This window comes from Dama dama, chromosome 2, assembly GCF_033118175.1.
Source record: "Dama dama isolate Ldn47 chromosome 2, ASM3311817v1, whole genome shotgun sequence".
Taxonomy (NCBI): Eukaryota; Metazoa; Chordata; class Mammalia; order Artiodactyla; family Cervidae; genus Dama; species Dama dama.
In genome coordinates, this window is record NC_083682.1 from 8657857 (window position 1) to 8679777 (window position 21921).

Sequence of the window (21921 nt, forward strand, 5' to 3'; positions counted from 1 at the left end):
TGGGAAAAGAGGTGGGGGTGGGGGAAATGCATCAGGGCACAAGGCGGCCCCTGCCAGCGGCTGGAGCGCCTTGGGGTGGGAAAAGGGGAGGGGGAAGCCAGGGCAGAGGGAGTCAGCCATCACAGAGGACACAGAAGGAAGGGATGTGACCACTGAGGACGCCAGTAAGGTGGGGGGAGAGGAGATGGCTTCGGGGAGGGAGGGAGGCAGGGAAGGATACGTGTGTGGAGAGCAGTACAGGCTGCAGAGGAGCGGCTCCCTGGGAGCCAGGCAGACTGGAACCTCCAGGGGACAATGTTGACCAACCCTCAAGGACCAAGTCCCTGTGATGCTGACTGTCCCTGGGTCCTAAGGAAGTCCAGGAAGGCTCAGAACAAAAAGGCTTCCTTCTGGAGCCTTGGGGCGGCTTCGTGCATGTCTGTTCTGAGAGGGAGAACTGGAGGAGAAGAGGGGCGGTAAGCTACTTTTGCTTCCCTCTACTTCCTGGCTGCAGGAGATAGCTGTCTCTTGTGGCTAAGACGACAAGAACAAAGCAGGACCCCCAGGTGGGAAGAAATTGTGGGGGGCGGAGGAGGGGCAGGCTGAGGGCAGCGGTGCATCGGCTGCCCCAGCACACTTGCCTGGGCCGCGGCACCTCACAGTTACTGTCCGTGGGGGGCAGCCCAGTGGCTTTGTTGGGGTGCACGGAGGCCGACATGGATTTCTGGTGCTGGCGGGGCCGGGCCGCAGAGACCGCGGCAGAAGCAGAAGCCGTGGAGGCCCGGGACCCTGGCATGGTTAGGCTAGGAGACAAAAGCAGCGGAGAGGCCTGGGTTAGGGGCGGGTGGGGGCAGAAGGCTTGGTTAGGAAGCAAGGGCAGGGCGGGAAGGGCCAGAGGGGAGCCTCGGCAGGATGCAGGTCACGCCCAGAAGCAGCAACGGGGCACAAGTCAGAGCCCAGGGAGGCAAGGCTGGGGAGCAGAGGGCAGGGCGAGGAGGGCGAGCGGGCCAGAGCCTGGGGAAGGAAACCCAGAGTGCGGGAAGGCCGACAGGAGGCCACTGCCCCCGGGCTGCATCGGTCTCCTAGGAATTCTAAGAACAAGGATGTACTGTTGCCAGAAAGAGCAGGGTGCTGCCAAGGGGAGTTTTCGTTAAGCGCAGAAGACAAGGAGCCAGGAACTCAGCACCGACAGCAAGGCTGGGGGGTTCTGCTCTCACAGGCACAGCGGGGGTCACCCTCACTGTGCACACCCTTCAGGTGGGCGTCTCTGGGTTCTGCCTTGAGCCGGGGTCCCTGGGGCACTGATGCCCAGCACAGCACAGGTGCCGTGCCCTGGCTGTGGTCAAGAAGCAAGAAGGCGGCTGAGATGCTCATGGAGTCACACTGGGTACCCCGCCAGAAGCAGTCACGGAGCACAGGGAGGAGACAGGGGGAGAGCAGGGAGGTGCTGGCGTGTGGACGGCTGGACTGGACAGAGCCAGGACGGGACTCCAGGGAGCGGGAGGGGAGGGGTGCTGCTGACAGACGTCACCGCTGGGGGAGCGGCTCTGGGGGGCGCGGCAGGCAGGGCCCAGGCCTCTCACCTGTCTTTGCCATTCTGGATGGAGGCCTGGCCGAGGCTGGCCCTCTCCAGGAGTGGGGAATTCCTGCTTCGGTTTGTGCTGGTGGAGAGGACGCTGTTCTGTGGGGAAGAAGGGGAAGAGCTGTATCACAGAAAACCAAAGTGGTCACAAAACGAGCCCCCTCCTCCTCTTTCTACCATGAGCAGTGGGAGGGTGTGGGGGTTGGAGGGGAGAAAAGATGTTGCTTTGACTCTGGGGGGCAAGGTTTTCTACAGTAAGCACAAGTGGGCCAGGAGGGAAGGTCAGGCAGGCAGCCAAAGGGAGCTGGGCCTGCTTAAGGAAGGAGCTGCTTCGAGAGGACAGGCCCCAGAGCAAGAAGCGGGGTGGGGCTGGCCAGGAGGGAGGAGGGGGCGTGGCTCACCGTGGAGGGCGTGGGGGTGGTCTTCTTCCTCTCCAGGCCAGGCAGGGGGCTGGCAGGCACTTTGGCTGTGCTGCTGGCCTTCCGTCCTGACTCCCGGTCCTCCTCAGGCCGCTTGTTTTCTGCGTTGTTGCTCTGAGTCTTCTTAGAGTAGGAATTGGAAGTGGGGATGGCAGGGCCAGCTGGTGGGCCAGAGGGACGGTGGGAACAGTAAGGGCGAGAGCGGCACGCTGAACACCCACCACGTGCTTCATGCTTCCTATCGCATTGCCAGAAACCCCGTTTCACAGAGTTGGAGGGAAGTACAGTGAGCTGCCCAAGGACATGCTAATAAGGCTGAAGAGGGTCTGAAGCGCCCAGAACCCATCAGGAGAGGGGTGAGCCCCACACCTGCCACTCTCGGAAGCACTCACCCTGGTCGCTGAAGCGCCGCTGCTTGGGGTTGGCGGAGACGCTGCGCTGTACCTTGTGGGAGGGGGAAGGGGCACTGCTATTGGTCAGATCAGCTGAAGGCCGGGGCTTCAAGGTGATGCTGTCGCCCTCCAGCTGCAAGAACACAAGAGGGAGGGATGAAGAGCTGCTTGTGGACGATCCCACCTCCACGCCACAATCCTGCTGGACACAAATCCACCTGGGCTCCCGTGAGACATGCCCACTGCAAGACCAAAGTACATGTAGGTAAACACAGAGAAAAACAAGTAGCAACAAAGACCCTGACAAAGAGCCAAAGACATACCGACCTCCCCACAAAGACCCCCCGCCCTCAGAGAAGGACACGGATACACACATGCGTGCGCGTGAGCAGGCAAAAATGAGCATTCAGACTCAAGAGATATCCCCCAATACCTCCCGAGCAGGCTAAGAATCAAGAAAAGGAGTCTGACACCACCAGGGGGACAGGGAGGCCACACGTGCAAGGGGAACACACAGATGGTAAGCAGGACCCGACTCCCACAGAGACCCGTGGGTTCAGGTGCAGACATGGTGACCCAGAGCAACAATCACGAGGCCTCCAGATGCACAGACACGAGGGATGGACGTATAGGCACCCAGATGCACACTCCCAGACAAGAGCACTAAGCAGAAGCAACACAGACTCAAGGCTCCTATAAGACACAAAGCACCCAGGAATCCCGATACAGAGAGACACAATTCCTGGTATCAATTCCTGTATCAATTCCTGATACAGAGAGACACAAAACATGTGGAAACAGATGTCTAGAGGCAACAAAGAACTGACCCAGATGCACTGAGACCCTGTCTAACCATCACAGAGTGAACTAGATATACTCACCGTATGGCAACCCAGACCCAGGCCCGACCCCATCAGCTTTCCTGTTGAACCACTGATGGCCATCAGAGAAAGCAAAGGCCAGAGGGGCCTTAGCGCCCCCAGAGGTGGGGCTTAAAATCAGTCAGTAGAGAGCGCAGCTACACAGCTACTGGGAGATGAGGTCTGCCCTCAACAGCTGCTAGAAGCAGGGCTGCTGCTGACAGAGGACGGCATGCGGGAACGGAGCACGCGGGAACGGAGCGGGGCACACACCTCGGAGCTCTTGTAGCCCAGGAGCAGATAGGTGGCCATCACCTCGTTGTACCTCTGGCCCACCAGGGAGTCCTGGATCTCTTCCCGCGTGTAACCCATGGACACCATCAACTCTGCACGGGAGGGCACACAATTAAGGCAGGTCCTGAGTCCCAGGCAGACTCAACCTCACTGCCCAGCACAGCCTCACCTGTCCGCCGGGGGTCCTTGTAGTCAGGGAGTGGCTCCACATAAGGCTTTAATTCATCATCTTCGTGACCCACATTCATCCACCGATCTTTCATGATTTGCTGGGGAGCAAAGGGGAGGAGAAGGGCAGAGAGGGAGAACTCAGCCTGGAGGTTTCCTTGGGACCCAGGACCTGGCCAGATGGTCTCAGGCTGCTCACCTCTAAAGTGCCTCTCTTGCTGGGATTGAGAATGAGAAATTTCTTGAGCAGGTTTTCACAGTCTGTGGACATGTAGAACGGAATACGGTATTTCCCCCTCAGTACCCGCTCCCGCAGCTCCTGTAGGAGTGAAATTTAAATCACCCAAGGCCAAGGGTTTAAGAAACCTAACATCCAGGCTCCTGATAGTTTGACTGTCCAGGCAGATAGAAATGAAATACAGTAGGAGGCAGAGGGCCTGGGTCAAGGTCCCTCACTAGAGAGGCGGTGCTGTCAGATACCCCACGCCCTCGGGCTTCAGGAGCCTGAGGCTTGCAATCCTGAGTGCCCTGGAGAGGTGAACAAACATACAATCTATCCCCACCCTCAAGAGAAGAACTGAGATTATTACACCGGGTACATAATGCCTTTTAATAGCTGCTACCTTTTGTAAGCCCTTTGAAGCTCTGGCTCAGGAAAAATGTAGAAAAGCAGTGAAGGTGAGAGGACGGGGACAAGACCAGAGGCCAAGAGAAGAAATGAGAATTCAAATGATCTAAGCCTGCACTTCACTCCACCTTGAGGTTCTGTCCATCAAAAGGCAGGGATCCGCTGACCAGTGTGTATAGGATAACTCCCAGGCTCCACACATCCACCTCGGGTCCATCATACTTTTTGCCCTGGAAGAGCTCCGGGGCAGCATAAGGAGGACTGCCACAGAAGGTATCCAGCTTGTTCCCAAAGGTGAATTCATTGCTGAAGCCAAAGTCTGCAATCTTGATGTTCATATCAGCATCCAAGAGCAGGTTTTCTGCCTGAAAGGTAAGAAGGAAAATGTCAGGGCCCAAGTGGACCACACCAAGGCACCGGACAGGAAGGGGCAGAGAATAAACAGGAGTCATCTTCAATCTTAGTACTCCAAGTACAGATTGGAGGCAGCCTCCAATCTGTGTGAAGAGGTTGCGCTGGGTTGGAGGAGGGTGGCAAAGGCTGCTCCTCACACAGGGGGCTGTGTGAGGGCTAGGATCTGAAGGCTGAGGGCCGTGAGCTGTGGAAAGCTTCCCTGTCAGGCCTGGGTTAATCGTGGTCATCTGTGAGGACTCAGAGGCCGGGAAGACCCAGAGGTAGTCTCACACACTAACATCTGAGGGACAGAGATGGGAGTGTTCACATCTGCAAAGCAGCTGTGATGAAGCTGTGGGACGGTCAGCCCTGTTTCCTCGGCTGGCTGCCAGGCCTGGCAGCACTGGAAGAGGTGAAATGGCAGAGACTCTCCGCTCGCTGGTGGGAATGGGAGCCTAAGTCCAGTCACACAGGCCTGTGTCAGAAGCAGCCCTAGGGGCTTCCTCATCATCTCCAAAAAAATTACAGGCTAGAGCTTCCCTGAACATCAGGGTGTCACGGTTCTGTCACTGTTCACAGAGGTGAACGAGCCAGCCCTCCTCAAAGACACGGAGACGAGAGCATGCCTTACCTTCAGGTCTCTATGAACAATAAACTTCTGGTGACAGTACTGCACAGCAGACACTATCTGAAAGGAAGGAAGCGGCGTCAGCCCGGAGGCACCCGAAGGTGGGCCACGCGGGCTGGTGGAGCTGCCATCCCGTGACCGACTTCCAGTCTGCCACATGGATAAGCAAAGCCCAAAGGACCCTCCGAGGCTGCTGAAAGACGGGTAGCTACTCCCTGTATGCCGACCCCCCAGAGCAGAGGTTGGGCCCACAGTCCAGGGAGGGAGTCACACCCACCTGGCGGAATTTGGCTCGAGCCTCTTTTTCTTTCATCCTGCCATGAGCCACTAGGTAATCAAACACCTCTCCTGCAAGTGACAGGAGTGGGGTCTACATCAGAGCTGGCAGGGGCTGGGGAAGGCAGGGACACAGGAGGAAGAGGCAATTCCATACCTACCTCCACTGGCGTACTCCATGACCAGGTAGAGCGTTTTCTCAGTCTCGATCACTTCAAATAACTTAACTGCGAGAGGAAAGGCCAAGCTCTGAGTCAGAACAGCTGCAGGGGCCACATGTCAAGCCCCGGCATGCACAGGGGCATCCTCAGAACAAACGTTTCCCCCCCTCCCGAGGACAAGCTCCCCCCGTGGCAGCCACACCGCTATGGACAGCCCTGAGGGCCAGGGGCAGAGCCGGACGGCACTGTGCCTCAGGTGCCCCTCAGGGAGGAGGACTACGTGTGGGAACTGGAGGCGCGCGGTGGAGGAGGGAGAGGAACGACGACGGTCCTCACCTATGTTGGGATGGTTCAGAACCTTCATTATTCTTACTTCACGGAAGAGCTGGAAAATAAAATAGCAGCACGGGTCATGCCTGCTCAGCTTGCTCCCCTCAGGTCCCCTCCAAACAGATCCATTGCTAGGATGCTTTTTCCGAAGGAGCAAACAGGCAGGGTGAAGAAACAGTGTGGCAGTCCAGATCCTCCCTGCCCGTCCCCAAGGGCTGAGAAGGGCCCAAGGGGGAGGAGGAGAGCAAGAAGGGTCAGCGCGAGGCCAGCTGGGCTCTCCTGACCTGCACCCTCAGGGGCAGCATCTGGACGAGCCAGCTGCTCCCTCAGGGGCTGTCTACTCAGATCCAGCCCCCCCACAGCAGACGGTTTTGGCTGGGTGCCTCCCAAGGAGGGAGCGTGAGCCCATGGACATGAATATTTAGAACCTGAGCTGCTTCCACGGATCACAGACAAAGCAGACTCCAGCGTGGTCTGTGTGAAGGGGCAGGGAGCTCGGAAGGGGGACCCCACCATCTTCTGACTTACAGAAGTCAGAGGGCTCAGCACTTGTGGGCGCGCCTCTTTCTCCTGGGCCTCGGGGTGGTGACAGAAGAAGCCACTCCTATATATAGCTGATGCCAATTTTAATCAAATCCACCTACACACACTCACGCTCTCTTTGTGAAACAAAATCAGGGACTCCAAACCATATATTTCCATAAAGAAAAATGACAGAAATGAACCCCATCCCCTCTGCGGGGGCCAGAAAATTGGGGGTGGGGTTTTGGTAACTTCTAAGCCTTCCCACTTGCACAAGGAGCAGAACTAGCTGTGTTGTGTTTTGGTGTTTTTTTTTTTTTTTGAGGGGCGGTTTGGAGACCTAATTCAGGCTATATTTTACGGGGAGAAAGTGAACCTATCTTTTTTTCCCTTTAATGAAGTCCCAGAGCTTTCCTGAGCTGGAAAGGAAATGGGAGACAGGTTTCCCAACCCTTGAGAACCTGATTCTGACCTTCACTCCCTTTTCCTGTTAGAGCCCAGGTTTTTCACTGCTTTCTTCCCTAGCCCAGGAGATATAGTGGGTGAAGAGGCAAAAAGTCCTGGACACCACCTCAGGGCAGTAGTGGGAGCAGCACTGAAATGGGGCCTGAAGGCAGCTGCCAGGGTTCCTCCCCTGAGGTCACTCGCTGCACCTGCAAAGAGTGCCCTCCTAGGACAGCATGGAGTTTTCTGAGCTTGGTTAGAGCCCTGAAGAGGCCAGCTTCTTCAAGGTGTGTCGTTCAGGGGTTGCTGCTGGGATCAAATTTAAACAGAGTGATTTGGCCACAATCAGTCTGGCCTTGGCCATGGAGTGTGTTAACAGGTGACATTTGTCTGGAGCTGGTGTCTCCCAGCCAGGCAGAAGAGGCAGGGAGGAGAGACAGGTGGGAAATAGGACGGCCGAGCTGACGCTGGGAGGCTGAGACACTCCAAAGACCAAATGGCCCACACCAAGCTGGCTTCTGCTCTGTGGGGTCCAAGCCAACGTGTCAAGAGTAGCCCTCTTTCCCTTCCTTCCGGAAAGCTCCCAGCAGGGAAGCCCTGGTGATGACAGCCACGTTTCCTTTGACTCAAAGAACCTTGAGGGGATCCCAGGGGTAACAAAGACAATGGGAAACACCTTGGCACCTCAGCCCACACTGATTCTCTGAGTGTTTCTCTCAGTAACAACTCCCAACCCCGAGCCCCAAGCTTCCCAATCTCACTGTCGTCGGCTCAGATAGCATGAGGTTATACCCTCTCCTAATCCAAGTAACACAATATGCTCATGAAAAGGAAAGCTCAATCTGCCATGAGGTGAAAAGATCCGGGTCAGTCAAGGTCAGAAAATCTGAGCCAGGGTCATCTGGAGAATGAGGAAATCTGACGGACCTGAAAAGGGGCCACTTTCTGGGAGCCCAGTGGGAGATTTCTTCCTTCCCCTAACTGCCTGAGCCCAGGGCAGGCGGAGAGGGCTGTTTCCAGCTCTACACTCACCAGTCACTGGTAAGCTGTCCCTCCTCTGCAAATGAAAGCCTTCTTTCCTCGCTCCTACGTATGTGGTGCCACCTGGAGGGTTCCCTGACCAGTTAGTAAGACCTCAGTTTCCACTTAAGTCAAGGGAAGCAAAAGTTTCACCTTGCAAAGACTACATGCAAACGACTTTGCAACTGTTAGTCAGGAGGAGCCTAAAAGTGAGAAGGAAAACTGGGAGTACCTGTCCTTAATCTGCACATACTATCAGAGGCTTGAAACTGGAGTTCAGTTTCTAAAAACCCCAGCCCTCCATTCTCTGAAATGGAGCTGGCCCAGGATCCAGGGACAGGTTCTTTGCCTCCTCTTACCCCTGTACCTCTAAGCCACTCCCCTGGATCGTTCCCGATGTTGAAGCAACTGCTTGTGTTTCGGGTAATGGCTGTATACATGTGTTTCTGCATACAGGCTGGTCACAAGCCAGAAAATAACAAGATGCAGGAAGTAGGTCAGACAGGTAGGCCGAGGGGCTGGGAAAGGGCAGCAAGACTTCTAGCAAGCCAGTGTCTGAGGCCAGGAAGCCCAAGCAGGAGAAGTCAGCACAAAGGATCCAACAAAAGCCTGAAAATAGCAGAGCCATGGAGAGGGATAGTGGGAACAACAAAATAACTGGAGAATCTGAACTAGACGTTCAAGTGTCTGTGTGTGTGCTCAAAAATGTCTGACTCTTTGGGATCCCACAGACTGTAGCCTGCCAGGCTCCTCTGTCATGGAATTTCCCAGGCAAGAATACTGGAGTGGGTTGCCATTTCCTCCTCCAGGGGATCTTCCCGACCCAGGGATTGAACCAGCATTTCCTACACTGTGCCACCTGGGAAGCCCAGGGGTTCAAGAGGAGGTCCAAATGGGATCAGCAGATGAGTGACTCCTGACAGAGGTTTAGAAAGGGACAGGATGTACTGTGAGCTTACTTTCTGGAGGCTGGAGGAATTCAGCTGAGTCTTGTCAATGATCTTTACAGCTACCTGCACAAGAGACAAAAAAGCGCAAGATTATCTCTTTGACCAGGCTAAGATCAGGATTCAAATCTACTTCTTCCTTTATATTTCCACCTTCTTCTGGCCCTATCCCTCTGTGCATCCCTCTCTTTTCAGATCTCATTTCTGCCTGATAAACAGAAGGCTGCCTTGGGGAGTAGCCCTACCACTACTGCTGGGGTGTCAACAGTGGGAGATGCTGCCGTGGCCCCAGGCCCAGCGCTCACCTCTTTCCCAGTCAGGATATGCCGAGCCAGCTTCACCTTGGCGAAGTTACCCTTGCCGATGGTCTTGAGGAGCCGGTAGTTGCCGATATGGGGCTGCTCGTCAGCAGAGGTGGCCGAGTTGCGGCCCCGCAGCATGTTGGACTTACTGCTGGGCTTGGAGTCGAGGTGTCCCAAGGGGGGCTGCCGGGTAGAAACATGCACACCTTGAAGTGTGCCACCCTTCAGTTCCCCATACCCTGGCCCTTAGCTCTCTGCAAAAAATTGTAAGAGGCTGGGGTATGGGGGCAGATGCCAGGAGGCTGGGAGGCATGCAGAGAGAAAGTCATAAGGCAGGGGAGTAACAGGAGAGGGAAAGCGAGCCCCGCTTCACTCCAAAGGAGCACAGCCTGGGTCCAGGGTCAATATCCTACTACGAGCCGTCCCATCACTGGCCCCACTCTCTGGCCATACATCCCCCATGAACAACCCAACAGTTCCTCCTCCTCGTGTGGGAAGCGCCGTCTACTGCCCTCCCTGTTGCCTGTTCACACTTTGATCAGGCCACAACTCAAGAGCCGCAGGGGCAACGTGATCAGAATTACTGCATAGCACTCATCACCCAGTACTTTAAATTTATCTTTACTGCGTATGACTTCATGTTGATTTGTTGTCTATCTGGTAAGAATGGAAGCTCATGAGGGCAGGCACGTATCGTTTATTCACTGATACAACCCAGCACCTACGTAGACTGGGTTATGGTAGATGCTCAATGAACACTTGTGCAATGAAAACATGGAATGATGGTCTGCTGATGGTCTCCTTCGATATCCCCTAGCTCATATAAGAGTGTGAGGAAGCAAAAATGACAACAGTTGGCACCAACAGGCATATACACATAACACAAAAAAGGCACGGTCCAGATGAAAACATCCTTCTGTGTGAAGATCTGTATGGCCCTCAGAGGGCTAAATGTAGAGTTCCAAGTGATCCACTCCTAGCTACACGCCCAAGAACAACTTGTACACCCATGGACGTCCATAACATTCCACATTCGCAAGTGCCAAACAGTGGAAACAACACAAATGTCCATCAATTGACAAATGGATATACAAATTGTGAAATATCCACACAGTGGAATATTCATTGGCAACTAAACAAAGAAAAAGAAGTACCAACATATGCTATAACACGGATGAACCTTGAAAATGTTATGCTAAGTGAACAAGCCTGGCCACGAAGGACTGCAGGCTGTACAACTCCCTTTATGTGAAATGCCTACTCTGGAGTAGGCAAATCCAAAAAGACAAAAACAGAGACGGGCCTATGGCTTAGGAAGATGAGGGGCCTTAGGGATGACAGCTAAGGGCTGAGGTTTCTTTCTGCGGTCATGAAAAAATTCTAATGAAATGCTGACTGTGGTGATGGATACACAGCTCCATGAATTTACTAAAAGCCCCTTTAGCATACCCTTTAAAGGGTGAGTTGTATGGGATGTGAATTACATCTCAATCAAACTATTAAGGGTCTAACGCTAGTCAAGAACCCTGAACTGCCTCTTCAGAGCACCTGATGCCACTGCTCCAGCATCAGGCAGATCAAGGGGAGCCAGAGCTCCGTCCCAGAACCATCCAGAGCTGCCCTGGAAACTTCAAGGATACAATCTGGAAGGGAGCAGTGGGACCAGAGAAGCGTGTCTCGAAATTCTTTCTTTCACGGTCCTTTCTGGCTCTCGGTGAAACCCTCAAAAACCACAAAGAAATGACTTGCTACCACCCAAGGAACTGTCCAGGGTTCCTTGGCAAGGAGCATGCTTCCCCAACCAGCTGCTTTTCAGCCCTAAGGGGCCACGAACAAGGAAAAACTTCCCTCTGCCCCCACTTCCAAGAGAGGAAGATGGGTGGAAAAGTTTCCTTGGCAACCTCTAATTGACCTCCTAAGTTTCTGGTCACTCCCCTATTTTCTGAGGATATGACCCAAAGGCAGCAGGAGCCTGGCAGTCACCAAGTCCTCAATTCAGTGTCGCCTTGAGGGTCTGGGTCCTTCGCTCCCTGAAGCTAACTCTGGGCGTCCGACTGCCCATCCTGAGCTCCGCCCCTCTGTCTCCAGGTTCCTCAGCCCAGGGGCTGCTCTGCGCGGCACAGCAGGCCAGCACCCTCTCCCCACTCCTCACTCCCAGGCTCAGCTGCACACTATCTTCAAGGCACAGCAACAACTGTCCTCCATACTGGAACAGAGTACAGGTGGAGAGACAAACTGCCAGGGTTCAGGTCCCAGACCTGCCTCTTACTCAACACATGTTAATTTTACTATCATCAACAACATCCTTAAGAGGGAGATGAGATTACTACAAAGCAGGAAGAAATCCTAAAAGATGACCAACATGGGATGATCCCATGTGTGGGCGCCAGTAGATGGTCTAGTGGCTGCGGAGGAGCTCTGTCCAGCAGGCCGAGGTTCTAGTCCAGGCTCCCCCTATTTACTAGCATTAGTTTCTTATCTGTAAAGCGGCGATGAAACCGTCCTATTTCACATTCATTAGGTGACAGAAAGCATGTACAATGCCTTCAGTTCAGTTCAGTCACTCAGTCGTGTCCGACTCTTTGTGACCCCGTGAATCGCAGCACGCCAGGCCTCCCTGTCCATCACCAACTCCTGGAGTTTACTCAAACTCATGTCCATCGAGTCGGTGATGCCACCCAACCATCTAGCCAATGCTTAATAAAGAACAACCACGATTACCATTATTTTTGGTTCTCCTGGTGGCTCAGAAGGTAAAGAATCCGCCTGCTATGTATGAGACCTGGGTTCAATTCCTGGGTTGGGAAGATCACCTGGAGAAGGGAACAGCTGGGTGACCCACTCCAGTATTCTGGCCTGTAGAATTCCATGGACAGAGGAGCCTGGAAGGCCACAGTCCATGGGGTCACAGAGAGTCAGACACGACTGAGCGATTTTCACTTCACTTCAAATGCTACACAGCCTGTCTGCACAGCCAGAAGTCTCACAGTCAACAAGACTTTCACATCTAAGTCAAGAAGTCCTGATTCAGCTGCAGCTCAGATGGAGGCCAAGAGATGTAGGGTCCCCCCGCTGGGGAGATGTCCCTGCTGGGGAGAGGTCCTAGCTGGGCGTCGGCCACCTTGCCTTCACAGGAGGGGACTCGCCAGGGCAGCTGCAAAGGGTTAGTTCCAAGCGAGGTCTCCAGGACAGTCAAAGAGAAGGTTCCGCCTATCTGGGTCCCAAAGAAGCAGAAAACGCTGGGGCGTGTTCTTTGATTCCCCCACTCTACAAGTCACACACTCCCCTTTCTGACCAAACCATCCAACTCTCAGGATGCCAAGGACACAGTCCTTCTCTCACCCCTTCTGCCTCTTCCATGTTGAGACACAGTTCCCACAGCAGGGATGAGGGACAGAGTGAGGAGACGGAATGGGAGGAAGAAGAGAAAGGAGAAAGTCCTCAGTAGGAAATGTTCCTTGGACGAGGGCCCTGCCCCAGGTGGCTTCTTTGAAGGCTGAAGCAGAGGCAGGGGTGCAGCTACGACCATGGAGACAGGGCCCTTCCACGGCTCTGACTAGCCCATGTAACCTGGACACAGAGCTCACCAACAAGGTGGGAGGTTGACGACTGGCTGTCCTGAGCCAACTAAACAGGATCTGGCCAGAACCACACTCTGCCCCCCACCTCCACCCTCCTTGCCCACAGAGACATGGAACACTACATCCTCCAAGCTCTGGCCAACATTACAGAATGGACAGGCCCCAAAGGTCTCAGAAGTCTGTTGAAAGTAGACACCATGGCCCTCAGGCAGCTTTCAGAAAGAACAAGGGGTCACCCTGGGAGGCAGGATTTGGAACCAAATAGCAAAACACGCACGATACTTAGCACGCCTGACTGAGAAGTCGGGCCTAAGCAGCTTTGTGGTCCTCATTCGAGAAGCATGAAGATGAAGAAAAACAAAGTCTTCTATCCAGTGGGCCCGTCAACCTGGGATCTCAGAACCCGGCCTAGGCGTGTTGCCAGGTTCGCCCGGAAGACAGCCTCCACCCCGAGCGGCCCGGCGCTGACTCAGGTAGGCAGGGCCCCTTCCCTAACGCTGGAGGCTCTGGCCAACAGTTCCTCCCGAGAAAACCTCACGCTCTGGGGCCTTGCACTCAGGGCTGGCCTCGAGTGTCCCTAGGCGTCCCCAGGGCCGGGAAGGGGCCAAGCTGGGAAGGGTGACAGGCACTCCCAGGCCAGAGGCAGAGTGCGCCTGGGCCCTGCAGAGTGGAGGAGAGGTGTCCTTGGGCACTGGCCCTGGGGGGCGCCCCCGCTCTCTCTCCCCTCACTGTGGCACTCGTGCCCCCTCCCGGCGCCTCGGCCTGTCTCATTCCGTCCCTTCAGTCTGGCCAGGCCTGCCGACTCCACCTAAGGGCAGACTGCTCTGGGGACTCGCCCCTCGTTTCTGAGCCCGTGCCTCTTCCCAGGAAGCGCACGCCTTGTGCTAGTCAGTGCCTGGCTCCACTTAGCAACTCCTCAAAGACCCTGTGTTTGGGGTGGGAGGGATGAGAGAGGAGGGGGCAATTCCACAGCAAAAAAAAAAACCCAGAAAACAGGGGGAAACATACCCGGCTGGAGAAAGGGACAAGGACTACCAGCGACTTCCATTCAGCAGAGCCCAGAGCAGAACCTGTCAGGCAGCGAGGGCAAAGTACAGAGGCCGGGAAGAGCCAGGCCCAGGGCGGGGGCTGCTGGCACCGTCAGCCACCCTTACTCAGCTGAAGCAGGCGACACCTTCCACCACCTCCTCAATGAAAAAGAGCACAGCAGCCAGGCCGAGCGGCTCTGGGAACCTGGACTGTGTCGCAACCGAAACCACCACTAGCAGAGAGAGCCCGGGCTTGGCAAGGAGAGGGACGGGGACAGAGCCCCACAGCTTCTTGCAGGCTGGGGCCTGGTGGCCAGGAACCCCAGACAGCCCTCGGACACCACCCAGGAACCAGGTGGGAGGAAAGGGGCCGGAGGGGAACGGGAAGGAAGGGAGACAGAGAGAGAAAGAGGCGGGTTTAGATCAACTTCCTTCTCCCTCCCCCTCCCCGGAAGTGGGCTGCCCCACCCTCCCCAAGGTGCTCTGCTGGGTAACCGCTGGGAGCGGGTGAGGAGGAGGACAGCCCAGGTAAAGCCATTACCTTACCGCACCTGCAGCAGGTGGGACCTGGGGAGGGGGCCTCCGTGTGAAGCAGACAGGCTGCCCCAGGGAGCGGCGGCAAACCCACCCTCAGGACCAAGGGTGGCGGCGGGGGGAGCAGTAACCAGCCATCCAACAGTGGCAGATGGACCTCCTACTTCACAGAAACCAGCGCTCAACCTCAGAAAAATGCACTTGTGTGGAGTGTTCTGGACATAGTATCAGGAGATTCAGGAACCCTGGGAAGCCCCTTAGGTCTATGGGTTCTAGATGAAGAATCTTCGTTGCTGATAGACAATGAGACGTTTAATCCTAAATTTTGCCCAAAGGTTGGGAACAAACCAAATGTTTCTCTAACTCCTTCCAGCCCCGATTCTGGGAGACGATCTCCAGGTTCCCCCAGGACCCCCTCCCCCGGGCCTGGGCACAGCAGGGGCAGCCATTCCTCACGCCTTCCTCTGGCCAAGCACCTTCGGTCCAGGCACCTGCTGAGCCCTCCTCGCTGTGTTCCGGATTCTGGTACTGGCTTTTCCTCTGGTTGCCAGATCTACTTCACATTCATTCCACTGCTCTAGGCTAGCATCTTTCCCATTAGGCAACTCTTTCTAAAGCTCTCATGCCAGGAGGCCATAAACTCCTCCCGGGAAGGGCAGAGCTCCCGGGGCCCTCACAGCACCTGGCACAGACACATGGGGGATGGTGCTACTCCGTGTTCACCGTCTGTATAGCCCTGGTCAACAGACTCGACATCCCTGGTACTACCGTCTGCTGGCACGTACGTCCTGTGTTCTCCACACCATACACCTACAGGGTAGGTAGCGCCTTCGTTTTACATATGAGAAACTGAAGCCAGAAGTGAAGAGACGTGCCCGAGGCCAGCCTGCCAGTGCAGAGCTGGGCCTGGGGCCAGTGCTTTCGTGCCCACTCCAGCACTCTGCCGTTCCTCATGGCTGCATTTACCAGCTTCCCTTCAGCCCTTCTTGAAGACTAATCTGCTCTTATTTCTCCCCAGAGAAGCAGAAGTCTCTGGCTCTTCATTCACAGACGAGGAGGGAAGGATGTGAAGGTTCAGGAAAGGTGCCTGGGGCAGCAGGAGCACCAACGTCTGGTTAAGGCCAGTTTAGGGGCCGGGGGCTGTTTCACAGCACCCCCTCCTCTCACCCCTTCAAAGTGGGCACTCAACTCAGTGGAAGAGATCAGGCTTTATTCTGGACCCGGGGCTCAGTCAGGCCTGCCCCTCCACTCAGCCAGAGTGGGATCAAATGGCTTCATTGCCTAGGCTCCAGGATTCTGTGATGTGACACAGGGATAGTTTCCTCCACCGTATTTGTGGGAGGCAGTGAAAGTTTTGTAAACTGAGGAAGTACTGAGCACTGACCTCAAACAGAGAGGCTGGGGAGAGACAGGGTAGGACTGAGCTGACACGTCACAGGGCAAATCACTAGTTCCTTAACCCTTCCTCCTTCACGGCACCCAGGAGCCTTCTCTGCACCCTTTCATCCTGAGCAACTGTCCCTCTCAACTGCCAAGAGTCAATAAACCAGTGGAGCATGCTGGGCAGGAGAGCCCTGGGAAAGCTGGCAAGCACTGATGGGTGGAGGGCCTGGTCGCAGCCCGCCGCCCCCCGACCATGAACTGTGACCCTCCCCCTGAGGAACTCCTGCAATCCCTTAACACTCTGTTGCAGAGGGGAGGTGGGCTTGTATGGAACTGCTCCCTTCTCCGAGTCAGGGTAGATGCCTCCCTGACAAAGGAGGCCAGCAGAGCCTGCGACCGAGGCCAAGCTGAAAGTAAGGTGGCTGGCTGTCCTCCGGCTGTCTGAGCTGCAAGACTCACCCCGAGGGTGGGAGACCGGCACTGCAGCCCAGGCCGTGCAGGGAGCAGCCTCCACGTGCCTCCCAGCAGCCACGGCAGAGCCAGCGCCTGCCTGCAAGTCTGGCGGGCAAGAAGTGACCACAGTGAGAGCCGAGCTGAGCCACCCTCCAGCCCACACCCCTTCACGCAGAGGCCACCGTGCCGGGAGCGCCCCTCAGATCTGTCCTCTGAGTCACCTGAAATGCTGGGCTCCTCTTCAAACACGGTGGAGTCTACAGAGCAACCAGAGCTTTAGAAGCTTCCACACCACTTCAGCCCTGGGCACCCGCTCACCTGGGGCCTGGTCTCTGTCTCCATCTCCAACTACTGTGGCCTGTTCAGCACACCTTCACTGAGCGCCCACCGCTGGAGCCCATTTATAAAGTCCAGAGAGATCTGGCTGCTGCCTCTGAGAGACTGAGAGGAGGGGGGCCGTCCACGAGACTCACGCTGTGTCTGGGGACGGCACGGCAGAGCTCTGGAGGTGCCGGGCCTGCTGGGAGCCCTGTTTGCTCCTTACCAGCTCAGACCACCACCAGCAAGAACACTTGGAGCCGCCAGATCTCTAGACATGAGGACTCTAGCTGCTCCCACTTCACAGGATTAGTGTGAAGAGGAAATGAGAAAATCCATGCCAGTGTTGACCACGGCGGGTGCGCAGCAAAGTCTCGGCCATGTTTTCTGTGATCTCTCTTCACTTCCAGGTAGGAACTGTGGTTTCCCATCTACAGGGGTTCTCTGAGCTCTGAGAAGCGCTATAACCTCTAAGAACTTGATTACAAGTGCGGCAAAGCTGGTAATCCTTCTAGAATGAGGAAAAGTTAAATTCCTACCATGGCCAGGCTGTCAGACAAAAAGGACCCTCCTTCCTAATATAAAACCACTCCTGCCAGGAGAAGTGGGTGAATGAGAAGGCAGCCACGCCTCTGCCCTCGGAGCAGCCCAGAAGAGGAGGAAGGTGTGCCCACTCTTCCCATCCTTGTCAGCTCCTTAACTCCTTCCTTTCCGAAGAGGTCCAAGAGACAGCCGACATACCAGTACCACATGGTGCCAAGGGCTGGGGGAAGCTCTCACTGCCAGCCTCACACTCCACTCGACTCCTCCCGTACCAGTGGGTTACTGTAACCATGGAGACCAGCAAGTTCCTCCATATCACAGGAGAGCCAGCCTGCCAGCAGCCCAGGGCTCCGGGGGAGGCAGAAGGCAGTCTGCAGCAGAAAGGTCTGGCTCTCTTGACACAGGATCGTGGGGAGCTGATGGAGACTACCAGGGCAGCCGAGGTGCCTGGGCCACCCTCTAAGTTCCTTTTCTTTGCCCAGTAGTTTGTCTTGAGCACACCGTCTGACCGTAGAGGTGGTGCAGGGTGTCCCTCTGGAGTCAGACAGACCTGTGGGGGGACCCCAGCTCTACCACCCTGGTTGCTGTGTAGGGAACGGATTAGAACGGATCGGAATGGTGGTATGGAGAGCTACAGATACACATACTGAAAGGCTCCGGCTCTCATGTAACACCTTCTTTTAAGTGGTCCATGTGAGTAACCCTCTTATCCCTTGTTTATCCCAAATCCCTTTATTCATATAGTTACCCAGACGCCTTCTTAGCTGAGTGGCCTCTCCCTGACTCTCACAGCACCCTGTCTGTACCCACTCAGCTCTTCTGACTTTGGGCCTCTGTGCCTTAACCCCACTCTTTGTGCTCTGCGAAGTCAGAGGTCACCCTCGTGCGCCCTGAGTGCCTAACAGGGTGCGCACCCAGCTCCCCTGCTTTATAATACTTGAGGAAAATATACAGAATGAAAGTGGTACAGCTTTGTGATCCCTAAAGTGCTCCCCTCCTCCCTCAAGGAGATAAGCAAGGGCAGAGGAAGGAAGATCAAAGCTTCTGGCTGCAAGATCCCTCTCTCCTCTTTCAGGGCGTTTACTGCCCTTTGAAGTTGACTGGTTACTGTCCGTCCTTCTCACTAGACTACACCATACAGGGAAGGCCCTTGGTCTGTCTGATTCATGGCCCACAACAATGCCTATAGCACAGAGCGGATGTATTCAGTAAGGTAATGAATGAATAAATGCGTACGAATGAATAAGTAAGAGGACATGTTGGGGCATCTTCATGACAGCTTCTGGGATCTACACCAGTAACCCGTGTCAGTGTACCCTGCAGACAACATCCAAGCAGGCAATGGGCCATGAATTGGGTGCCCCAAAGATGGGTGACATCTGTGGAGGGTTAGTCCCACTAAGAAGCTTTCTCTCCGGTGGGGACAGGGTCCTTGATACGCCATCTCTCACAAAGCTCGAGGCCAGGGTGGTCATCAAGGAGAACTGGAGACAGACTCAGAATATAGGCAGAGTCGGGCACCAGCTGCCCCCAACTCCCATCCCTGGCTCCTTTCATCTCAGAGGCAGCTCCCTCTCCTTGAAATTCCTGCTGCCCCACAACCCCCAAGCCCTCCCACTTCACACAGCTCTCTCTGCCTCTCCACATTCAATCCCTCCACTGCTCTGCTGTCAAAACCACAGTGTCTTGCTGTGACAATGTAAGGCAGCTGAAGCCACGTGAAGAGCTACTGATTTGGGGAAGTGACAGAGACTTTAGGAGACATTTCCTTAGTGTTTGCCACACTGAGAGCTCTGCTTCCGTATTTCCTCCTTGAACCAATGAATTGAGTCGACCCTAGAGATCACCCATACACACCTGCCTCGTTTCTTTGTAAAAATCAGCATCCCTGCCCTGACTCCCACCCCTCCTCAAAGCGCCTCCTGTCACAGAAAAGCAGAGGAACTAAAAACGGCAGCCGGGGAGCTCAGCTGACTCACCGCCCAGCAGAATCATCTCCTCCCAGAATCTCCCATCTTCTCCTGGGGTTTTTGCCAACACAAAGTAAAAAAGCAGCACGAGATCTCAAAAAAAAAAAAAAAAAAAAAAACCACAACTCTCTCTCAGCATTTATGCAACAGCCTTTCTACCTGGGTGCAGATTTAACCCCATGTCTCTGCCCTTCCAATGCAGTTTTCTTCAAATGTCTTCATGAGGCTTGGAAACAGGCCTGCTGAGTTCTATCTGGTTCCAGCTCTACACTGGAAGGTGCTGAATAAGACATGTGCCTCTTCCCACTGCCTCTTCCTCTGAAAGTGGAAAAACTACTACCTGCCGACTCCTCCAGTTTCAAAGAGGGAGTTGAAGGAGGAAGAGGAAACGTCAGAAAGAAGACTGGGACTAAAGTCTGCCGCCCAGAAGTCACCGTGGCCAGAAGTTCAGAGCTCAAGCGGGACAAGAGCAGAAACCACCAAGGCCAGCACCACCTCTCTCGGCACCCGTCCCCACCTGGCCTGGCTGCACGGTGGCTGTTTGCTTACGTGACCACTAAAAATCCAACTGGCTGCCCTTCCCATGGGTGACTGCCCACTGGGCTGTTCCTGCAGGCAGAGGTGTTATCTTCTTCCTTTGGCGGATCACTAAAAACCCAAGCAGGAAAGGACAAACAAGCTGAGGAATGAGGGCTGCCCCTGAACCGGTGCTAAATGACGATGGGTCAGATCACTCAGAATGGAGAATTCAGCCTCACCTGTGCCCAGGACAACTGCAGGAGCCGAGCACAGCTCTCCAGAAAACTTTCTGGGTAGGAAGTGGTATGTGCATGTTTATCTTTGGCGTTTGGCATCTAGAAAGACAACTTACTTTTGTGATAGATAGCGCTATGTCTACAAGTAATGAGAATGCTCCCACAAGGCACACGCGAATCTGCTGAAGCATATTAGTCAAGAAACCCCGAACTTACCCGAAGTTCCATTCTGAGAAGGAACTTTTTCCCATAGGAACATGTTACACATTACGCTCGTATTCTCAGGCCAGCCCATCCTGTCAGGGCCCGCCACTGTCTCTGAAGTACTGTATTAACCATACTTAACACGTAAATAAACCTGGTGGCTCAGATGGTAAAGAATCCACCTGCAATGCAGACCTGGGTTCAATCCTGGGTTGGGAAGATCTTCTGAAGAGAATTCATACCCACTCCAGTATTTATGCCTGGAGAACTCCATGGACAGAGACTGGTGGGCTACAGTCCATGGCGTCGCAAAGAGCCGGACATGAGTGAGCGACTAACACAACACTTGAACCAGAGTCCTGAACAGCAAAGTGAACTCAGTGTTCCAACATGGGGCCCAGGGACATACCTTTGCTCCCCAAGGACCACGGGCAGTAGAGACTGGGGTTTCTTAACCTTCAAACTCTAGGTGAGGGCTTGACATAAGAGGACCTGAACATCTAGGGAGGCTGGGCAGGAGGGCGGGTCTAAGGAAACAGAAACCCAGGTGGAGATGAAGACCAAGGCTGGAGGAAAGGAATTCTGAATGGGTATTGCCTTAGGAGAGAAGGCCTAACGAAGGAAGACCAAGCAGAACTTCCAGAGAGGGCGGGCACAGGGGAGCCTGGGACAGTTCCTGACACAGCAGGGGCAAACACTTTTCAGAACTGTCTTCCCTGCTTGGTAACTGAAGTCACAGACACACCTCCTTTCTGCCTCACTGGGCCCATCGCTACCACTGCAGTCTTGACCAAGGCCAAGGGCAGAGGTTGCTGAATCCTGCAACATGGCATGGCCAAGGCCTGGGCTGGTGCCTTGGTTAGCATGTTGGATAAACAGAGGAGGGCTCATTTGTCAGAAGCTGGGTGGAGAAGGCTGGAAAGCACGAGTTTCTCACTGGGACTGAGAACATGACAGCTGCTGACACTGGGCCTAAGTTTGCCTGTGAAGCCAAACCCTGTTTGTTTTCTGGCGGCAACAAGGGTTCTACTCCAGGGCGCTCGAGCTACCTGTGTGCGTGGCCAAGGAGCAGAGAGTATGGTAAATGAGATGATAGTCATTTCCCATTGTAAGAGCTTTCTTAAAAAAGCACTTTAATAGTTAATTCATCTTTTGAGAGGCAGAATGCAAGAAAGAGACTCTGTACTGGTTCTAAGAGAAAGGAGTAGTCCAGAAAAGGCCAGTTTAGCCCTGGCCCAGGTGGCAGGGAGACGTGGGTTCAGAGGACACTGCTGGAGGTGCTGCGCTTTCCGATGTCTGTGGTGTGGAGCTGGGAGCAGGGTTCTCTGGTGCAGGTGAACTCCTATGCTGGTGGAAGCCCTCAGGAGCAAGAACCATCAACTGCCAGGTGGTATTGGGAGGAAGGGGGCCACTTCAGGGCGTTGTGAGATGCACTATTTATTACACAGACTGCAGACAAGAGAATGCTGGCTGTTCTGAAGGAGGCAAGCAGCCAAGTTTCTAGCTTTCCACCTCCAAATTCACTAAGAGAGGGCAGGGAAGAAAGGATGGCTGCAAAAGGGATACAGATCCTCCCCCAACAAATCCTGAAGGGCAGCTCTAACTGCCAATCAGCATGCTGGCTTAAATAAAAACCTGAAGACTGAGTGCAACCTGCCCCTCCTCACCCCCTTGCAGGGGTACCTCCGGTTAGAAAAAACATGCCTGGTTGCAGGAGGCCACTGCTCCCCAGTCTGTTGTTCTGTCTGGTCCACACCACCCCCAGGACAAGGACAAAGAACCCACAGGAATAAAGGGGCTTCCACCA

At 54.7% G+C, this 21921-nt stretch overlaps 1 protein-coding gene across 6 annotated transcripts in view; it reads right to left on the reverse strand.

Annotated features, from left to right (window-relative positions):
• MARK2 (microtubule affinity regulating kinase 2) overlaps nt 1–21921 on the reverse strand; it is a 54396-nt gene that overhangs the window by 6086 nt on the left and 26389 nt on the right. For 3 of the 6 annotated variants that reach the window (XM_061164942.1, XM_061164952.1, XM_061164969.1), the window contains exons 2-15: nt 9349–9528; nt 9056–9109; nt 6117–6165; nt 5781–5846; nt 5621–5691; nt 5347–5403; nt 4451–4687; nt 3894–4013; nt 3696–3795; nt 3506–3618; nt 2373–2505; nt 1963–2141; nt 1563–1660; nt 621–782 (exon numbers count right to left, since the gene is read on the reverse strand). In XM_061164942.1, the coding sequence (XP_061020925.1) occupies nt 621–782; nt 1563–1660; nt 1963–2141; nt 2373–2505; nt 3506–3618; nt 3696–3795; nt 3894–4013; nt 4451–4687; nt 5347–5403; nt 5621–5691; nt 5781–5846; nt 6117–6165; nt 9056–9109; nt 9349–9528 (1619 nt within the window). Of the gene's footprint in view, nt 1–620; nt 783–1562; nt 1661–1962; nt 2142–2372; nt 2506–3505; nt 3619–3695; nt 3796–3893; nt 4014–4450; nt 4688–5346; nt 5404–5620; nt 5692–5780; nt 5847–6116; nt 6166–9055; nt 9110–9348; nt 9529–13934; nt 14324–21921 lie in introns of those variants that run through there. The other 3 variants (XM_061164979.1, XM_061164988.1, XM_061164960.1) reach the window with 2 other exon arrangements.